The 22,224-nt window shown below is 43.7% G+C and overlaps 1 protein-coding gene and 1 long non-coding RNA gene across 3 annotated transcripts in view; both read left to right on the top strand.

Annotated features, from left to right (window-relative positions):
* The window catches only part of LOC310746305, a 163,912-nt gene that overhangs the window by 86,576 nt on the left and 55,112 nt on the right, over positions 1-22,224 (top strand). The gene's annotated exons all lie outside the window — the stretch shown is intronic.
* The window catches only part of VIPR2 (vasoactive intestinal peptide receptor 2), a 54,255-nt gene continuing 50,683 nt past the window's right edge, over positions 18,653-22,224 (top strand). Inside the window, exon 1 of one of the 2 annotated variants that reach the window (XM_083579908.1) lies at positions 18,653-18,996. In XM_083579908.1, coding sequence (XP_083436034.1) covers positions 18,946-18,996 — 51 coding nt within the window. In that variant the 5' untranslated portion in view covers positions 18,653-18,945. The remainder of the gene's footprint in view (positions 18,997-22,224) is intronic. The other variant, XR_014540492.1, reaches the window with a different exon arrangement.

The following is a 22,224-nucleotide window of genomic DNA, read 5'->3' on the forward strand; positions in this document are numbered from 1 at the left end:
AAATGTGCATAAGGTTTACACAGCCTATATTCAATAGTAAACTGTTGCATTAATAATAATGCTTAGTAAATGTTTTTAGCTCTCCAGCCCTGCCTGAGAATAGCACTAACGGTGGACAAACATCCCAGGAAAATTGCTTGGTGTGACCACTACCCCTCTAAATGTGAAGAAATAGAAGAGTACAGTGGTACCTCGGGTTAAGAACTTCATTCGTTCTGGAGGTCTGTTCTTAACCTGAAACTGTTCTTAACCTGAAGCACCACTTTAGCTAATGGGGCCTTGTGCTGCTGCTGCGTGATTTCTGTTCTCATCCTGAAGCAAAGTTCTTAACCTGAGGTAATATTTATGGGTTAGCGGAGTCTGTAACCTGAAGCATATATAACCTGAAGCGTATGTAACCCGAGGTACCACTGTACTAGGTATGTGGGTATACTCTCAATTATTGCAGAACAGTCCTGAATAAGGCCTAGGTCTCAGCCACATGAACTGACTGTGCAACCTAGCACATATTCCAGAAACTTCCACAATACCCAGGGGGTGTAAAAAGGATTCATAAAGAGGAAAAACTTTAGGAAAGGACAGGTTTATGGTAATAAGGCTGCATCTATATCCTACCTTCTGAAAACTTAAAATGAGCTTGTTACGTGGAATTCTGGATCAACTAAATTCCCTTCTGACATGACCACCAATCAGGGTCAGTAAAGGGCGAAGAGAGAGCCCCAAAGATTCAGAATAAAGCACCTCCAAATGTTGTTTGGGTGGGTGTGTAAAATTTTATGCAAAACTGTATTACAGAAATAAGCCGAAACCATTAAGTTAACCACTGACTTTCGTTGAGACTCTCTTTAAAAGTGCCTCCTTAAAAGTAAAAGAGGATAAGTTATAGGAAGGAAGGCTATCCTTAATTTTCTCATTCTAAAAGTTTATGAACAGGGCTGATCCCAAAATAAATTTGAGAGAACTGGCTAGCTCTTCTTCGGTATGTCATTTTTGTTAACATTGCGTTCTCCTGCAGTGTAACTGCTGGTTTGCTGAGCCTGTTTTGGTAGCATAGACAGTTGTTTGAGAACAGACTTTCTTGCGTGCGCTTGAATAATTTTTGCTGCTGGGCAGCCTGTAAATAGCACTATAATAGCCTTTCTCACACTGTGTGGGGTTTTCTCTTTCTTGTCCCCAGAGGATCAAAGCAAAGTAGAAACATGAGAGGGAAACCAACTTTGAGAAAGCTCTCCTTTTAATTGTTTTTCAAGACCGGCGGTCAACATAAAGACCCCCATATTACAAGGAAGCACCGTATTTTTCCATGTATAAGATGAGGTATTTATATTTAAAAATTATGTCCAAAAATTGGGCTCATCTTATACATGGGTAGTGGTGAGGGGGGATGTGCGATTGGCTGCAACCGCAAGTAGGAGATACTCTGTGGTGATAGGGTGTATGATTTGTGGCTGTGGCAAGGGCTGTTGGTGATTGGCTGCCGTAGTGTCAATTGAGCGGTCGATTAGTGGTTTCAGCAATGCGCAGTGGCAATTGGGCAGCCAATTGGTGGGTTCAGCAACACCTGCGATTGTCAGCGTCGGTGCATCAGGTGAGCAATTTTTGGCAAGCCCCCCCCCCAAAGCTTAACAACTCTTGGCAATCTCCCCCCATTCTCTTAATTTTTAGTCCCCCAAAATAGGGGGCTTCTTACCTATGGGGCTGTGTTATACACGGAAAAATACAGTATATGGTGTTTTTATATACCCATATTATCAAGAGATGCGGGTGGCGCTGTGGGTAAAACCTCAGCGCCTAGGACTTGCCGATCGCATGGTCAGCGGTTCGAATCCCCGTGGTGGGGTGCACTCCCGTCGTTTGGTCCCAGCGCCTGCCAACCTAGCAGTTCGAAAGCACCCCCAGGTACAAGTAGATAAATAGGGACCGCTTACCAGCGGGAAGGTAAACGGCGTTCCGTGTGCTGTGCTGGCTCGCCAGATGCAGCTTGTCACGCTGGCCACGTGACCTGGAAGTGTCTGCGGACAGCGCTGGCTCCCGGCCTCTAGAGTGAGATGAGCGCACAACCCTAGAGTCTGGCAAGACTGGCCCGTACGGGCAGGAGTACCTTTATTATCAAGTAATCGTATGCCACTGCCTTGCGTCGGAGGTTCATTTCGTGTTGACTTATTTCTAGAACAAGTCCACAACTGCACTCACAAGGCTGCTGCAATCCTAGTCATGCCAACTCAAAAGTAAACCATAGAATCATAGAATTGTAGAGTTGGAATTTTTATTCTGCATGCATGCTGATTTGTGTTCATGACGGTATTAGGGCAGTCATACACACGGTCCTGCTTTTAATACTGTTTGTAACTGGGAAGGTTTAAGGGCAGACAAACCACTTCGAGGTTTTCCAACAGGCATCTGGGTGGCCACTGCAAGAAGAGGATGCTGGACCAGATAGGCCATTGGCCAATCCAGCAGACTCCTCCCATGTTACACTGCTTTGGTTCCAAATCAGTGCATGTCTCACATCCTGCAATGGCGGTTGGTCCATTTGGGCAAAAGGGGCATTGCTCCACCAACTTCATTCTGTCCTCAGCCAGATCTCACTTGCCTGCCTCCTTAAGTATAAGATTCAGGTAGGTACCCGTGCTGGTCTGACGCAGTCGAAATAAATATAAAATAAATAAATAAATAAAAATTGTCCAGTAGCACCTTAGAGACCAACTAAGTTTGTTCTGGGTATAAGCCTTTGTGTGCATGCACACTTCTTCAGATACACTGAAACAGAAGTCACCAGACCCTTCTATATAGTGGAAGGAATCAGAAGACAGAGAAGCCAGTAGGAGAACACTTCAATCTCCCAGGAAATTCAGTACGGGACCTCAAAGCAGCTGTCTTATTACAACAGAATTTCAGAAATAGACTTGAAAGAGAAGTTGCTGAATTACAACTTATTACTAAACTGAAAACTATGGAGAGACCTGGTCTGAATAGAGATATTGGATTCTTGTCTCATTACATATGCTAAAGCTATTTTTGGTCATCTGCATACTGTCCCTTGCTTTTTCCTATAAGGACCAATTGCAGTCGTTAACAGTTGTCAACAGGTTTACCATTGAGTCAATCACCCATCTCCTACTACCTTTCTGAGAAAAAACCCACCCCACCCTCCCTTTGACCGAGACACTATTTAGCATATAAAGTGATAAGACATCAGCCTGCACCTGGTGGAACATGCCCTTTCTTTCCCAATGGAAAATGGTTTTCGGGGCTATTAATGTCGATCGTGTGTTTATTGTGGTTTTGAGATTAGGGAGCTATCTCTCAATTACCAACGAATGCTGATAGTCTTTCAGCCTTTTCCGTACAAAAAACACAGCCAAAGCTAATCAAGGAGAAACCAGGGGGAGAAACGCCTTTTATTGACAACCACTATCAACAATACCTAATACGGGTCCCTTGATTTGGAAGGAGTCTGGGTGAGGAGAAAAGCACGGAAGGCACTGGTTTCCTAGGAGCAGGCAGACTGTTTATTAATACAGGAAAAGGAAGCGATCATGAAGCAGAAATGGCATTTACTCAGCACACTATACAGAGATAATGTGTGTGTGTGTGTGTGAGAGAGAGAGAGAGAGAGAGAGAGAGAGAGAGAGAGAAAGAGAGAGAGAGAGAGAGAGTGATATCATCTGCCACGAACACAAGCTCAAACCTCCTTAAACATGTGGAACTAATTGTGGAGCCTCTCTAGATAGTATCCCTCTCATGAACCTTGCTCATGTGAACTGGACACCAATCAGCATTGCACCTTCAAGGAGACATTTGGGCTTCCGTGCTTCTGCAACTTAAACTAGTCATTTCCTTATACGTAGCCCATGGTAGATTTGAAGATTTATTATGTCATATTGCAAAAATGCATCTATTTCTCCTGTATTTATGCGGCAATCCCAATATAATATATAACATGTAATATAATCTCGATAGCACTTCCTTCAAAGTAGACAATTCCAGATTGTGCTGTTAGTCTTTTTATATACATATAAAAAAATAAAAATTAGGCTACATACAGCGCAGGTCCATCAGGCTTTTTCAGGCTGAGTACATTCCAAGCTTTTCCTCCACCTTTCCTGTTGTCTTCTATTTTGGCATATTTCAAGAAAGCTGTTGAAAATCAGATAGACACAAGAGGCCTCAACAGTGCTTAACCAAGTGGATTATTATTTTGGATTATTATTATCATAAAGGTGAGCCACCCAAAAACAGCAGCATCAGTCTTGGTCTCTGCAGTGGCACCAGATGCTTTATTTGCAACTATCACATTATTTTTAGGAGTGTTATGTCTGCTATTCTCTAGTTTGTACTTGTTTTTCTTTCCTATCTGAAAGACAGCACACTTTTGGGGTGTGGGAGCCATGTCTTCAACACTTCAAGTATTGATTCTGAGGTAAAGAAGAGCTGTGCAATTATGTGACAGCAGGAGTTTGCCTCAGGAATCCTATAGGCCCAGTCTGAGGAAGCGTAGGCCGTCTGGGCCTGACACTGCCTGTCAAATGGAGATTCTACAGCTCCTTCATCTTTCCAGTGTCCTAGGGCCTTCGTTCTTCTGTGTGCCTGGCTGAAAAGATGAAGGTGCTACTGGTGGCCACTCAGTGATGCTGGCATTCATGGCTTAATGGCAGGGCCATGCTACATTACATTTTTGCAACTGAGTAGTGGTCACTCTTCAGGCCTGGTTTCCTATTTAAACATTCAGTTGAGCTCAGACTCACAATCGGTCATATTTTTATTGTTTATAGCCAATGGTAATTACAGTGTGTATATCACACACACACACAGGAAATACATGTACGCAAAAAAGAAGAAGTTGTTAACGTAACTTTCAGAATTATGGGCTTTGGCACTTTAAATACAGAATTCCCTCCCAACAGAAATCAGGCAGGTACAACCTCTGCTAAGTTTTAGATACCAGGTTAAAGCTGTTTTATTTCAGGAGAATATTTACTATAAACATTGCTCTAATGTTTCTGTTCTCCGATGTCGTAATCTGTGTCTTCCATTTTGTGTATTATATGTTTTATTTCTCCACTGTAAGCCGCTTTGAGGCAGGGCATAATTACCTTAAATAAATAAATAGGAATGTTCAACAAAAACTACATCACAGTTCTTATGCCAGAGAGAAGCATCCTGAGATGACATCACAGAGGAAAAGAGCACAGTCAAAGCATCCTCTGTATTGATCGGGAGCTCTCCATGGTCCTTGAAGGCCTGTCCCTGGTACCTATGCCTACTATCTGAATTTCTGTTGGAGAACATCCTCTCTATGACAGGGGTCAGCAAACTCTTTCAGCAGGGGGCCAGTACACTGTCCCTCAGACCATGTGGGGGGCCAGACTATATTTTGAAGAAAAAAATATGAACAAATTCCTATGCCCCACAAATAACCCAGAGATACATTTTAAATAAAAGCACACATTCTACTCATGTAAAAACATCAGGCAGGCCCCACAAACAACCCAGAGATGCATTTTAAATAAAAGGACACATTCTACTCATGTAAAAACATGCTGGTTCCTAGACCGACCGCGGCCGGATTTAGAAGGCAATTGGGCCGCATCCGGCCCCTGGGCCTTAGTTTGCCTACCCATGCTCTATGACTTGCTGAAAAACAGCAAGTTCTGTGAACAAATACTTTCCTTATTTTGGCCAAGGTCTCCACTGATAAATGTCATTTAAAGGTCTAATCCTAAAATGTAAATTTAACATTTGGTAAATTTGTAAAGCTAAGACTGTGCTAGACCTAAAGAAATCAGCATCCTTCCTCATCCTGCAGATTTACAAATGATAATTTTACTCTGCTTGACATAGATTGAAGAGTTATCACTCACTGACTATGGTTTTCCAACTAGCTGGAAAATGGTCTGACTTATAATATCTTGAACTGGCCTACATTATTCCAGTTTGCAAATGACTATGTGGAATTGTGGGATCAGCTTTCTCCCATTAAGGCAGAGAGCTTTAAAAACTTGGAAATGAAGCTGATCAACAAGCCTTTTAAAATGTTAATTCTAATTTCTGTTGAGTCTCAAAATCAAGATGTATTGTGCAATTGTTTTTTTGTGTGAAGTTCAAACCTGGTGGTCAGGTTCTAGTTGGTAGCTCTCACTTTTTTATAAAGAACAACAGGGGAGCATTTCGTAATTGTACAGTACTATGGGCTTTGGAAAAGCAGAACATCTGTGGAAGAAAAGCAGGGTTTTCTCAATTGTTTCCCAACATGCTCAACAAATGAACAAGTTATTTATACTGCCTGTGTCAGGAAAGAGGCAATTAATGGACTAGAAATTCTTTCTCAGATATAATTAAAAATTGGGTAGATGAAGAAACCAAGGAAAGGGTTGTCTTCTCTAGAAATGTCTTTTCTTAAAAAATAAAAATTTTATTGGGTTTTTGATAATTTTATACATATAAAGCATAACCATTTCAAACATTAAAATACAAGGTTCTTTTGAACCTTCAGACCTCCTTCCTTCCCTTCATGGGTTCCATGTTTAAGTTTAAATTTGCTGCATCTTTTACCATTATCCATCTATTATATAACCATAATTACCATAAACAATTCCACATTACATGTGTCATTACATCCCTGCCAAAGATTTTAACTGTCTACAGTGGTCTTCTAAATAAATTACAAATTTACTCCAGTCTTTAGAAAATACTTGATCTTCCTGGTTTCAGATCTTCTCTGTCAGTTTCGCCATCTCCACATACTCCATCAGTTTCACCTGCCATTCTTCTTTTGTTGGTATTCCTGCTTCCTTCCATCTCTGGGCTAGTAGCATTCTCACTGCCATTGTTGCATACATAAAAAGTCTTTTATCTTCTCTTGGTAACTCTCCACCTATTATACCTAGTAAGAAGGCTTGTCTTCTCTAGAAATGTCAACCTGATCACACTTATTTGAAAGGGAGGGGAAAGAACTCTAGTGTGTTTTAAAGCTCCTTGTAAATTGTGCAATGCAGGCCAGAAACTTCATAAAACATCTCTTGCTTTTTTGTTGTTCCACGGAAAACTCTTTGCTCTTTCAAAAAAGCAGCAACTGCAGGCAATAATTTAGACTGGTCCTATGTCCAACTCCATACTCCAAAATGTGTCTTTGTTGGCTTCAGGCATTCTATCAAGAATAAAAAAAAGCCACCTGTTTAACACATGGCTACAAGTTTTGGCTTAAATATTTGAGCCATTAATCTGTTGCATTCATCTTGATGTTCCTACGATCTGGGGGAATTCCAGATCACATTCATATTGCCGTAATGCATATATGTATTGGGATGCATAAGTAAAAAGAATCATAGAATAGTAGAGTTGTAACATATCCCAAGTGTTACCTAGTCCAACCGCCTGCAATGAAGGAATCTCAACTAAAGCATCCTTAACAGATGACCATCCAACCTCTGATTAAAATTTCCGCCCTCCCTTCCCAACAGGTGGGCGGGGTGTGCGACACCGAGCGGGCTTGCCTGGTCCGGTGCCTCCCACCAGAGTCAGGGGGCTATCGTCCTGCCCCCAGCCTGGGAGAACAATGGACGGTCGGTGGGGGGCGGAGGAAGGGCCAGGGGAAAGAAGCCGACCCCTTCAGCCAAACCTCACTTTGTTTCTTCTCTTCCAGGTTCACCCACCCACCCCTCCCAATTTAATGATATTTTCTTGCAGCCTAATATTTTGTGTTCCAGGTCAGCGGGCTCTGCTATGGTCGTAAGATGGTTGCTGTATTCAGAACCGGGAAGGAATTGGCAGGATTGGCAGGTTTTGCCTTCCCCGTAGCATTTTGTCACAACTTTGGTGGTTTTTAGTCCTTGGCAAGGTATCCTTTAGTCTATCTTTGAGTTGTGAGGGGAGGCATTTCATGCACCCCCAACATGGCAGCGTTTGCAGGGCCCGTTAAAGGGTTGGCTGTGGGAGTCCCTGGCCCTAGAGTGGCGGCATGGAGGTCAAACTCCCGGCTGAGGTAAGGTGGGAGGGCACGCTGTGTAAGTTTGTGCTTTACAGTCCCCTCCCACTGCACCTCACTGCCCTGCACATCCTCAGTCCCGGACAGGCTGAGAGGGTTACATGCCAAGGCCTTTGCCAAGTTTCCCACATTCTGAAGTTAAATAAAGTTGTGGACAATTTGAACCCATACTTCAGTCTCTGGTCTCATTCTTTGGTGGGGAGGTAGGCTCCATGGACGGGCTTCAGCGCGTGTGCTCGCAAACCTCCAAGAAGGAGAGTCCACCACGTACCAAAGGAGACTGTTCCGCTGTCAAACAGTTCTTACTGTCAGAAAGTTTTTTTCAGTCTTCTCTTTTCCAGGCTAAACATTCACAGCTCCTTCAACCATTCTTCATACGGCTTGGTTTCCAGGACCCTTCATCATCTTGGTTGCCCTCCTGGCCACAGGCAAATCCAGCCTACGTTAGACTAGATATTCAGTTTGGAAGATAATTTATTTTTAAAAGCTTAGGCCAGACTTGTCTCCCTCAACTGCAGACGGTTACAAGGAGCAGGCTGACTCTAAAAAAAGTGTTGGGGATGCGATATGGGAAAATAATCATTTTATTAAATTGCAAGGTAAGATTAAGTGAACAGAGATACTGTAAAAATACTTTGCTAAATATCACTCTTGCTGTGGGGCAAGTAGGGCCCTTGCTTTTTCAATATTTTCAGATCTGATGGGCTCTGCTTGCATAATTACAAGAATGTGGTATCTTTGAGAGATAGGGCAACTTTTGAAAGGCTCATTCTATATCCAATTATCAGACAAAAGATTATATATATAAAAGATTATATATGTGGCTTTAATAGAATTCAAAATAAAGATGCAGTTGTATTTGGAAAAAAGAGAGCTGCGTATTGATTTTTATTTTTTTTAACAATGCCTGATTTTGGTTAGGAATAGTGCTCAGAGAATAACATGGTGTGTGAACTTTGAAGAAAACTATTACAATTCATACTATAACTGGCTCATTATGCCCTCTAGCTTAAAAAAAAATCTACAAGATGAAGCATGATAAATGCAGGTGCTGTGGAAATTTAGCAGATTTATTGTGTACATTCTGGAGCTGAGCAAAAATTATGCAGTAGCAGTTTTCCATTTTTAGCAAATACTGGAAGGCATTAAAAAAGGTAAATATTGGAAGGCATTATATGTATCATAAACCAGCAGAATTTCTGCTGAACTTAGTTGAATACGCCCTTGAAATTGCAGAAGGTAAGGATTTAGACATGATTATTAACTAGAAGCAGCATGGTTTCTCAGCTTGGAATAAAGATAAGACTCTCTGTTAGGTTATTTAATTACAGTATTCTTCGGGCACAGAAATAACATCCTTTGAGGGAGTATGTGCTAAGCTCAGTCCCTTCTGTTTGCCTGGCTCCCCCAAGTTAGACAGTGAATATCTGAAGCAGGAGCCTCAAATTCCAGGGTACTAAATCACACAGGAAGTCCATGCAGGAGGCTCCCCCCCACTTCAGATGTCTCTGTTGACAAATGAGCTTAACTCTTCGTCTTTTGGAATGGCAAGGTGATAATTTGTGTATTTGGAAGACAGGTGCCCTACCTTTCAGTTACAAGAGAATATTTATGATAAAATTAAATAATATCGCAAAAAAAAAACAAGCAAAAGGACTTTGCTTACCGTTACTATTGATTGCTTTGCACTTTCCCCCACTAAGAATCTTGGCAGATTGAATGTCTGTCTTTCGGTCTAACCATATACTGTATTTCAATTTCAATTTTTAAAAACAACACAAAGGGAGTTTGAACATTTTAAGCAGCAACTGAAAAATGCACACCTGATAAGATTATCACATAGTCGCTGTGCAGAAGAACACACCAGTCACGGCAAAGTCAGCACACCTAGCCAATCCTTCTTGTGTGCATAGGGGACATTTTTTGAATGCCCAAGAGTTTCTTATTACATCTCTATTTTTAAAGTTGCATCCACCATATTGAGTAATGTTCCAGACAGACTCAAGCAGGTACCCGGTGAAGAGCAGTGGGTCTCCAGCTGTTCTTGGACTACAGCTCCCATCATCCCTAGATAGCAGAACTAGTGGTCAGGGATGGTGGGAATTGCAGTCCAAAATAGTGGGAGACCCTAGTTTGGGAAACACTAGTGTAGAGCAAGGAGAGCTCCCAATGTTGTTCGACTACAACTCCCATCAGCCCCAGTCAGTATGGCCAATGATGAGGAATGATGGGAGTTCTTTTCCCACCATCTGGAAGGCACCATGTTAGCTAGGCCTGGAGTAGAGGCCAAGGCAATGAGAAAAATCAATGGTCTGTTGGGAGCCTGGCCAACAGAAGCGACTAAGGGTACAATCAAGATTATCTAGCCCACTATATTTCGTCTTGAGTGGCAAGTCAAAGCACAGCTCCAGTCCAGAGCACAGAATAGACCTCCATCCTTTTGGCTAGATGTCCAGTTATACTTTCTGCAATGTGGCATGTAGGTCCCCTTCTCCTCCCGTTGTGCTCTTCACTATTCCACACTCCTCTTGCATCGTTTGTGGGTGTTTATCTGAGTTGTTTATAGTGGAGGATGAAAGATTTGAAAGTGGACTTGTTTATTTAGCAATTATTATGGAAAGTTGTTGCATGGAAACTGTAAACACGGGCATGAATTCATCTTAGGAGTTTGGCAAAGAACAAACGCACATGTCTGCTTCTGGGTCAGCAGAAATAAGGGTTAAAAAGAAGAAGCCTTTTTTCAATGAAAAAGAAAAAAAACAGGACTGCACAATCCCACAAATGTGGAAACGTGGGGCGGGCAAACTCAAAAACATTGGTTCATGTTTTTTAAAAGCGCCCCTCTTAAAAAAAAAAAGTATTTGGCAAAGCGTTTCTTTAGTATTTCAGAATACTCAAATAATTTACTAAGAGAAAGCTTTTAAAAAACAAATGAAAAAACACCAAATTAGTGATTCACACCCATCTCCTCTGTTGGTTCCCTGCACCCCCTTCCCTACCTAAAAAGGAAAATTAAAATAACCTTTTGTTCTTGAGGCAGGGGTGGGGGCTACAGACAGTGGGCTAGTCTCAATGTAGCAGAGGTAGAAAACTGGATGCTGTTGGACTGCCACTGCTAGGGCGATCAGAGTAAGCATCAGTCATGTACCCTCCTCCATCATGCAGCCCCATGACTTGTTGAACTACTATCTGCTGAACTTTGTATCTAAGAACCTGCAATGTTGTATCTGATAACCTCACTGCCTGATTTATCCCCCCTCCTCCCTCCCAATACATTTTCCTTTTGTGCTGTGCTTTTAGATTGTAAGCCTGAGAGAAGGGACTGTCTTATTTCTGATCTTTGTAAGCTTGCAAGAGTAAAAGAAAGAAAGAAAAGAGGAGCATTTAAAGGTTTTTTTAAAAAGTTTTAAAGAAATGAATACGGAGGTACCTCGGGTTAAGTACTTAATTCGTTCCGAAGGTCTGTACTTAACCTGAAACTGTTCTTAACCTGAAGCACCACTTTAGCTAATGGGGCCTCCTGCTGCTGCCATGCCACCGGAGCACGATTTCTGTTCTCATCCTGAAGCAAAGTTCTTAACCTGAAGCATTATTTCTGGATTAGTGGAGTCTGTAACCTGAAGCGTATGTAACCTGAAGCGTATGTAACCCGAGATACCACTGTAAAATAGAAGCTAGCTATCCCAACTTAGACAACATCATAAAGTTGAAACAAAACGATTCCCCTTCCCACTTTTTTTTCTTTTTTGCCTTGTCTGCTTAATACACAGGATGAAGTGAAATTATTCAGATTAAAGCCATTTAAACAAAGAGGCAGCATGGTGATATCAGCCAACAACTGTCTTGGCTCCACAGCAAAGAACAACTCTTCAACCTGTTGCCAGAAGAGAAGACACGCACACACACATATATCCTGGCTGCCTCCATCTCCCAAACGAAAAGACTTTACTTCCTTTTCCATTCTCTTTAATAGACTAATAAATCATGTTGTTTAAGTGAAGCTTCCCATTAATGCAGAAGCCAAGTGTATTGCTGCAATATGGACATCAGATTGACCCGGATTACTTGTTCTATAAAGAACGATATATCACTCAGCTCAGCTGCTTTGCAGCCAAAGGCATCGGCAGACGTGCGACCTTATGACTCCATCAACTATTCACATATTTATTTTCATGCACCACCTTTCGTAGATTAGGCTTTGTGACTAATGGTTCACTGGATGCAGAGTGGAGGCTGATCAAATCGAGGCAAGAAACTGAACCGGATCCCTATCGCCAAACTCTAGAAGCCAAACTGTGTTGGTTGTAATCAATGTCTTCAAATTTGGGGCAGGTGAGAGAAAATTGTTAAGCAAACATTGTAAGGGGCCCCTGACCATTAGCTCTAGTTGTGACCGACTCTGGGGTTGCGGCGTTCATCTCACTCTATAGGCCAAGGGAGCCGGCGTTTGTCCGCAGACAGCTTCCGGGTCATGTGGCCAGCATGACTAAGCCGCTTCTGGCGAACCAGAGCAGCGCACGGAAACACCATTTACCTTCCCGCCGGAGCGGTACCTATTTATCTACTTGCACTTTGACGTGCTTCAGAACTGCTAGGTTGGCAGGAGCTGGGACCGCGCAACAGGAGCTCACCCCGTCGCAGGGATTCAAACCACTGACCTTCTGATCAGCAAGTCCTAGGCTCTGTGGTTAAACCCACAGCACCACCTGCATCCCACAAACATTGTAAAGGGTAGGTTAAATATTCAGAAAGAAGTAATGAGGTAAGCAAATGTTTCCCATCGGTGGGCGAGTGGGGGAACCAAGTGTACAACTATTGACTGCAGAGTTTTGGATGCTTTTTCCTAGACAGCTTCTCCGTGCACCCCGAGTGATATATTTGGTCTGCAAGCCAACAACTGAGGTGAGGAATCAGATGCCGTTCAACGCCAACTTCCATTAGCTTCAAACAGCATGGCCAGTGGTCATGGCAGCTGTAATCCAACAACATATGGAGGGCCACAGGTTCCCTGCCCCTTCCAGTACTGAAATTCCAGTACGGAAATTTCTTCCAGTAATTTCTTAAAAGATCTGGTCAGAAATTTCACAGGTGAATCTTCTTGATAGGAGCAATCACCTGTTCAATATCACATTGTTTCTAAAAACTTAAAAGGGCAGATATCTAGCCATGCATGAGACATGGAGACCCTGGTCTACTATTTGTGTGTGTTTTCCATCTTAGGGTTCTAAGCTCCTGTTCCCTTAAGAACTTTCCAGCAGGCAGAACTTCCACAGGCACAGTACTTCCCACACTAGAGTATACAAAATGAGCCATCTGTCTTTCATCTCTCTCTCTCTCATGCAGCTATCAAAAGGCACTGGCGTTTAGCAACTGCACTTGGATCAATGGGCAAAGATTCTAAACACTGGATTATCTAGGTTAGATTTTTATTTATAACATTTCCCCACCCTCCTTGAAAAGGGAAACAGAGGAACACCACTGCAAAAGAAGGAACCAAAGAGAGAAAAAGGAAACAGGATAATGAGAGAAAGGGAACCCTTAACCTCATGAAAGTTCATCATGTTCTAGATATGAGTACATTATTTAGAACATGAACAATGGTCAAGAACTTCATTGGCATTCGTGATAGGGCTGTGCATAGACCCCTCTGCCCTGTCCTGGGACCCCAATCTGGCTTTCCCAGTCATGCTGCCCCATGCTGTCCCAGGACCATACATCCAGCCCCAGGTCAGACCCCAGTTCAATTTGAGAGAAGGGTAATTTTTAGGATGTTTAAACTCTATTTAAATATACAGGTGGGGAGAGACTGTGTAAGTAGCAACAAACACACATTTCATAGTTCTTCATTTTATAATATGATTTAAGACCATTAGTATAGCAAAACAGTGCATAATAATAATAAATCAATAATGTACCAAGCATGTAACTGAGATACTTTGTCCAGTGATAGAGCATATAAATTGTAGCAGCATTGTTTGGGAATTCTAACAAACCCAAAAATCAGCCTGGTTTTGAAACTTTCAGGCCGCCATCTTGGTTTGAAATGGTGTCTAATTGTATCCAAGCATAGACAAAAGCCTGCTCCTTGATCTACATGGAACCACCAAGTAAAATAAAAACAGTCATGATATTTAAGAGATGTCCCAATGCATAGTGATCAAAGAAACAACTTTCAAAGATATATAGTATCTGTTTCTATGGTCACAGGTAATATGCCTCTGAATTCTAGCTGCTGTCAATCGCAGGTGGGGATAAAGTTGTTGCACCCAGGTTCTGTTTGTGGGCTTCCCATGAACATCTGGTTGACTACTGCTGGACAAGATGGGCCATTGGCTTGATCTAGTAGAGCTCTTCTTATGCTCATACATTGCTTCTTCATGCAGAAAACCCAGTGAAAGGACCTCGGCAAGCAGCCTTGAGAAAGATCTCTGCTTGAGGCTTGAGCGGCTGTTGTCAATCAAACAGATAGTCCCAGGTTAGACGAACCAGTGAGCTGACAGTGTAAGTTAACTTCCTAAGAGTCCTATTTGATCACTTTTGCTTGCTTGCCTTCAGATTTGCTGTGCTCTGGGAAAGCTCTGGGAAAGCTTGGGAAGAAAAACATATCTGGCGTCACCTCTGCCAACCAGCATGCCATAGATCAGCAGGATGCCTTGATGGAATTGGCACTCTAGGAACACCACGGATCAAAGCAGGGACCTGATCAGAAAGAGGTGCAGCCAGCCACATGCCTCATGGATTTCGCTGCATGCTCAAAGCACCCTGCAGCACAAGCAAAGCAGTCTGGAGAGGGAGGCAAATGAAATTACCTTCAGCGCACCATAAATCTGGAACAAGGCTGACGTCGGCACCAAGCATCTCTGGGCGACTGCTAGGGCCCCAAAGCCCTGGAAGGGTCTGCTATCAAGGCCTGCTCTGCCTCCCCGTTATTTATAATTTTACTTGTCATGAACTCCTAACATGCCTGTGGGGCGTTGTGGAAGGTGAAAGGGATGGTGACTCAGAATTGCTCAGTGCACTTCCACCACAGCCAGGCAAGCTGTCAGAGTTCTCACTGTCTTCCATAGTCCACAAACACCAGAGGACACTGTTCTGAGAGACCCCTTTTCCTGAACCTGATTCTGATCTGGAATTCTCTCTGCACTCAATGTGCATTTCTCTTCTCGTCTCTCTGGCGCAAGCCCAGAAAAGCGGTGTCATCTTTCATGACAAAGTAACTGGAGAAGGGGGTTGAGATCTACACCAGACTCGTTGCCACACCCCACATTCCTCCTCTTTCTCCTCAAATACTTCATTCCATTACTGACGTCTTTCAGTGCGAACTTGGACACTTAGCAAGAACAAAGGGAAGAAACAGAAATTATGCGCACACAGATACTTTCCAAATATTTGGATTCCTGCATAGCTTTTCTTATGCGGAGCTCACCACTGGTCAGACCTTCCAGGATAGCTTGTGAATTAGCAACTTTTTGATCTTCCGAATGTAGTTTTTGACTTGAGAGTTATTTCCCCTATTTTGGGATGTGGCTAGATTTCTTGTCGTTAATGAGGATCCAACGCTGAAATCTGGCAGCTAGCGCAAATCTTCTGAGTGTATGGGTAGGGAACAAACTTTTATACTCTCGTGCCAGCCAGCCAATCTAGTTGCAATAAGCCAGCTCCTGTCAGCCAGCGTTGGAAAAAGAGAACGAGGCTGCGTACCAGGGCTGGCCCTATCATGAGGCAGAGTGAAGCAGCTGCCTCGGGTGGCAGATGCTGAGTGGTGTGGAAGGGACAGAGCTGTGTGTGCCACATGGCGTGGCCTGCCTTGTACCCACTACTCTAGCCTGCTTCCCTCAAGTGTAGAGGAAGATCCATTCCTTTCATTTGTATTGGAGTAAGATTCAACTAGCAGTCAAATTGGCTTTTGGTTGTGTCTTGGGGGAGGGTGCCTTCTTGCCCTTCGCTTCAGGCATCAAAAAGTCTTGAGCTGGCCCTGCTGCAGACACACTGTACATTTAAAGCTCATGGCTTTCCCCAAAGAGTCCTGGGAACAATAATTTTCTCCTCACAGAGCTGCAGTTCCCAGCACCCTTAACAAACCACAACTTTCTTTTTTTTAATATAATTTTTATTAACAGGCCAATCAAATCACATTAATTCCAAATCACATTAGTTCCAAATTATACAGCCAAATTTTTAAAATTTTTGTTGGGGCTACCCATACTTCAAGCTCCGAAAGGGATCCAAGGGATTCGCTCTTGCTGCTGCTGCTTTAATTAAACAGTTCTATCCAGTTCTGTCCAGATAGTCCCTTTGTTTTTTCCCTCATCTTCTTGTTTTTATCATATATTCCTTTCTTTGTGATCTCTGATAATCTTCACAAGCGGGTTACAAACAAACATATTCTGTGTGGGTTTTACACTCTCCAATAGTCATATCACATAAAGGACAGACGCCATTTCCCCATCTCCGTAAAAAACATTCCCACAGTCTGTCCATTGATTTCTACAGGCTTGCCAATCTCTCAGGGGGACCTGCCAGGTCAAGATCACATTCCGATAACCATACATTCACATTCCGATGACCCTGGTCCTCCTCCCCCTCGTCCTCCGGCAAGCCTGCAACAAACCACAACTTTCAATGTGCTTTAGATGTACGGTGCAGCTGCCGCAAGTGGCGTCAAGAACATTGGCCCTCAGAAGTGAATGTCAAGTGATCTGTGCATTCTCATGGGCATTCAAAGCATCATAGAAATGTTGGAATAGACCTCAAGGGTCATCTAGGGTCATCTCCTGAAATGGAGGAGATATTTGAAGATGGCTATAGTTAAAGCTATGATTTTCCCAGTAGTGATGTATGGAAGTGAGAGCTGGACCATAAAGAAGGCTGATTGCCGAAGAATTGATGCTTTTGAATTATGGTGCTGGAGGAGACTCTTGAGAGTCCCATGGACTGCAAGAAGATAAAACCTATCCATTCTTAAGGAAATCAGCCCTGAGTGCTCACTGGAAGGACAGATTGTGAAGCTGAGGCTCCAATACTTTGGCCACCTCATGAGAAGAGAAGACTCCCTGGAAAAAACCCTGATGTTGGGAAAGATGGAGGGCACAATCTTTCCCAACATCAGGGGACGACAGAGGACGAGATGGTTGGACAGTGTTCTCGAAGCTACCAGCATGAGTTTGACTAAACTGCGGGAGGCAGTGGAAGACAGGAGTGCCTGGCATGCTCTGGTCCATGGGGTCACGAAGAGTCGGACACGACTAAATGACTAAACAACAACAATAATATCTCCTCTCAGTCTTCTCTTTTCCAGGCTAAGCATACCCAGACCTTTCAACCATTCCTTATAAGGCTGGATTTCCAGACCCTTGATCATCTTGGTTGCCCTCCTTTGCACACGTTCCACGTTGTCAACATCCTTCTTAAATTGTGATGCCCAGAATTGGGCATCGTATTCCAGGTGTGGTCTGACCAAGGCAGAATATAATGGGACTATGACTTCCCTTGATCTGGACCCCATACTTCTTGACACTGTGCTTCAATACAATCATTAATTGTACTCGCCATACTTGTATCCGATTCTCCCGTCTCCAAGCTCCACAGAAGGACAGTGCGCAGTGGAAGACTTTGGGATTTCAAATTTCAGCAGCACACCTTTGTGGCGCCAAAATTTGGCGCTTCCCTTCTCTCGCCTTCCATTGTTTGCCATTGTTGCAGTGCCCGCTGTGGTGCCCTCTCAGCTCAGTGCCCGGTTGTGCTCCCCTAAATCCACCTCAGCCTCCTCTGACATCATCCCATTTGACCTCTTCAACAACCACCCTTTCCTTGAGAGGAATCCTATTCGGAATAAGGGAATTTATAATAATAATAAATTTTATTTATATCCCGCCCTCTCCAGCCGAAGCCGGGCTCAGGGCGGCTAACAACAATAAAACAGTACAAAAGTACAGCACAAACAACACTCTAAAATCATTCATTATAAAATAAATTCAAATCAAGCCACTGGCAACCATTGGGCCAGAGCTCCGCGAAGATTGCCGAGGGAGGGAGTCAGGCTGTGCCCTGGCCAAAGGCCTGGCGGAACAGCTCTGTCTTGCAGGCCCTGCGGAAAGATGTCAAGTCCCGCAGGGCCCTAGTCTCTTGTGAGACTAAAAAAAGGGAAACGTTGACAGCTATGACCCAGAAAGATGTAAGCTAGGCTGCAGAATGGAGAGAGACTGTGTACCCCTCATACGTTTGAAGGGCGTAGCCATCAAATAAATAAATAAAAACAACTAACTGACACATTGTGCCACAGATAACTTGGCTCTGCCCCCCCTAACATAAAGCCTGCTCCCCTAAAATAAATCCCGGCTATGCCCATGGAAGCACTCCATAAAGAATCTCACAAACTGTAGTTTACTCCTCACAGAGCTACAATTCCCAGCTTTCTTCACAAATTACGGTTCTCAGGTGTTTGGGGGAGGCAGTTGTAGTCCAATAAGTTACCTACCCCTGCCCCTAATCTTAAGAAGCCCAACCCCAGAATAAAAATGTAAAATGCATCACCTGTTGTATTTCTGCCTGTCGCGCAGCACGCAAGCAGCAACTCCAGGGCGCCAATGGAAGAACCAGATCGAAGGGAGGAGGAGGAGGAGAGGAGGAGAGGCAGGAGAAAGCCGGAGGCGGAGAGGAGGAGTCCTGGGTGGGTGAACAGTAGCGCGCAGCCCAGCGTGCCGGGGAGCCAGTCTGGGCTGGGAGGCGACGGAGGCAGGAGCCGCAGTCCGGGCGACGAGGGACCGGGGACTCGTGCTGCCAGCCGGAGGCGCGGCGGGAGCGGCCCACGTGCGCGCCCGCGGAGTCAGCTGCGCGCCAGGAGACGGGAAGCGCCCGCTCGGCGACCTTATGTTCCTGCTGGGGGGTCTCTGCAGCTTCGGAAGCCCGCGACCCCCGGCCCCGGAGAGCTGATCCTGCCCCTCCGGCACTTGGCTGGGATGAACTTGCCGGCTCTTCTCTTCTCGATCGGTTGGTGGACTTTGGGGCTGGTGAGTAACTCGGGGGTTGTTTGCTTTCTTGTGGAGTCCCCCACCCCCGGCACCTGCTTCCCTCACCTGGGTGCTGATATCATAAAGCGGGGTTAGTCTCTGAGCATGTGCAAAGTACCTTTCCCGCAGTTCATCGCTGAGCAGCCACAGGACGCGCGGGCTCCCACGGCGCCCCTTTATTTAAAAAAGGACACAGTGAATAATTTCTCTTTTCTCTCCCTACCCTGCGTTCATAGGATCCCCTCCCTGGGTGACTGCTGTCTTTAGGTTATAGGTCGCCCTCTGTTCTCAAATCGATCCACTTGGATCTTTCACATCGCCAGTAAGAGCAAATTCCATAAAATTGTGGGAGGAAAGTATGAGCTCGTTCCCAGTGCTGACTTAGCATGGGAGTCCCCACTGCAGGTGTGACTGGGTGGAAATGGATCAGAGCTGCTCAGCTGCACATGTGAAATATTCCTGGACTTTAGAATATAACAACATTGCTGCTTCACTCATTTAGGCAACAAAGTGTGTGGGACTCCCTCACCCTCTCTAACCTCCCTGTTTGATAGGCTGGTAACTAATTTGTTGTAACGGAGCTTAAACCCAGTCGTGAAAGCGGGTGAATTTGCTTGGTGAACTCTTGAGCATTGTGGATTGTGAGTGGGCAATGAATTGTAGCAATAAATGCTTCACTGCAGATATGACAGGCAAAGCATGACTGAAAAGCAGATTCACTTTTGGATGGAGAGAGGAACCTAGTAAGATCTCAATATTTCAGCATTATAGAGCCAGACATCTTCCACCCACAACCGTGGCAGGACTATAAAGGATGAAGTACAGCATCACCCATAATTCCTCTGAGGTGTTCCCCGCCTCTGTAAACTTCTGGATCTTACCATAATTCATTGAGAAAGATCAGGACAAAGCAGACAGCATGAATTAGTCCTGTCACTGCTGTAAACAGAAGTATTCCTGATGGCGATGCGTCCAGTGCTATTCATGCAGTCAAAATAGCCTCCAGGCTAAATATTACCCTCAAGATAATTTTATGCAGATTGGTTTCCCCCTGCAACAAATGTCAAGCCTTTTCTCGTCAAAATCAAAATTATTAAGGAATGGCAAATATGTGAAGTCCCCGCCCCCATTTTTTTCAATACAGTGGTACCTCGGGTTAAGTACTTAATTCGTTCCAGAGGTCTGTACTTAACCTGAAACTGTTCTTAACCTGAAGCACCATTTTAGCTAATGGGGCCTCCTGCTGCTGCTGTGCCGCCGCTGCACGATTTCTGTTCTCATTCTGAAGCAAAGTTCTTAACCCGAGATACTGTTTCTGGGTTAGCGGAGTCTGTAACCTGAAGCGTATGTAACCTGAAGTGTATGTAACCCGAGGTACCACTGTAGACATTTATAGCTGGAGTGGAAATTCTAGCCTGTACTATTAGTAATTTTGAATATGAAACTTGTGTCTAATAATGATAATTCTGGATCAAGTGCAGTCTTTATTTTGCCATGCCATCTGGGAACCATATCTATGCCACCTTGCGTTTTGTGACAGAAGAAAAGCATGGGTATAAGTGTAAGAACATACATAATAAATACTTGTGTTTTGACACTGCACATCAGGAAGCAGCTGCAGGTGGGTATCTTAATATTAGTGCAAGGAATGTGAGACTCACCTTGCAAAGTTTCTGGGACATACAGTCCAGTTCATGCATCTTGTATACCAACACCCTGTATTGGACTTCAGACACTGTTGCACCTAAATCAAAAAGACAAAGCAATGCCTACTGGTTTTGATTTTTTTTTTTTAATGATGCACAGAAATGAAGGAAGAGAAAATATTCCCCTTTTTAACCTCCTGCTTTGTGGTACTTAATGGCAAAACCACTTCATTAATGCATGGTCTTTCTAATCTTAGAAATGCTTTTGCACACATCCCTTTCAAATTACTAGTCGGGAGGAAAAGCCTTGGGGGCTGCTGCAGACATTATAGTTTGCATGCAGAAATCAGTCTTATTACTTGGAAGTGTGTTGCAAGTGTGTGTTTTTTCCTCTTGAGCTTGTTGACCAGACATTGGCTAGTAAGGACAAAAAGAATAGTTATACAATTTTCTCTCCATTCTATTCGGAGTCCCTTCTTTCCCCTACATCATCACCCCTTCCAAAGAGCTCAAGGTGGTTTATCCTTGCGTTTATCCTCACAACAACCCTATGAGGGAAGCATAGAATTGTAGAGTTGGAATATGTGTGAATGCTGCTGAGAAGGACAGAAAGTGGTTTTTTTAATCAACAGTTTAGTTTTTTATTGCATGCACTCACCACTTTAATAGAAACAGCCCTTTAAACTTCACCCATGGAAAACGTAAAAGGCAGACTGCCCCAAAGCATTCAGTACTTCTTAGAGGTTCTGAGACATTTTCTTTGCAGACCTCAAAGAAAAATTATTCTACACCCTCCTAGCCATGACTGCGGTGCTTTTCTGATAAGGGATTTTACTTCCCCCACCCCAACGTTTTGGCATGCATGCCTATGCTTGTGTTTATCAATAGGATTCACGTATTCACAAATCCACACACTTTTCTTTTCACTGTTCAGTAAAATGAACAGTGTGTCAATAGAAAGCTTCGGATTAATAGGGTTTATTGAGTTTATCAATAGGATTCTGAGGTAAAGGGAATTTTTAAAGGGTATTTTTTTTAAAAAAAATACAGGGATATATAATATGCCCAAAGGAAGCTAATGTTTAAAAATGCATGGCTTCTTGTTTTAAGCTTTATATCTTCCTGTTTGCTCTTTTGGCTTCTTCTTGCCTCCTAGACTTCTGCTTTGCTCTTAACTTTCTTTTCAAATCCTTCCGATATCTCCCTCACACTTTCTCTCCCATGTGATCATTTGCACTCTGGAAAACATAGGGCAAACCCTGGATGAGGAGCTGTTTTGTAAACAGAAGCATGTGTTTGCAATCACAGGCACCATGCAGAAGAAGGGCAGCTCAGTGGCAGCACATCAGCTTTGCATCCAGGTTCAGCTTCCCAACATGTCTAGGTAGAACTGGGAATGACTTCTGTCTCAAACCAGGCTGCCACTCCGCATGGGCAGTACTAAGGAAGATGGACCAGTGGTCTGACTCAGGAGACAGCAGCCTCCTGGGTACTTGCCAGAAATAAAGCAGTTTGCTGAGTGCTCCTGCAGAAGCAAACCCATGTATATAATGTGTGAAGTGACCCAAAGCCCTTGTCTGGG

This window comes from Podarcis filfolensis, assembly GCF_964270895.1.
Source record: "Podarcis filfolensis genome assembly, chromosome: 12".
In the NCBI taxonomy this organism is placed as follows: domain Eukaryota; kingdom Metazoa; phylum Chordata; class Lepidosauria; order Squamata; family Lacertidae; genus Podarcis; species Podarcis filfolensis.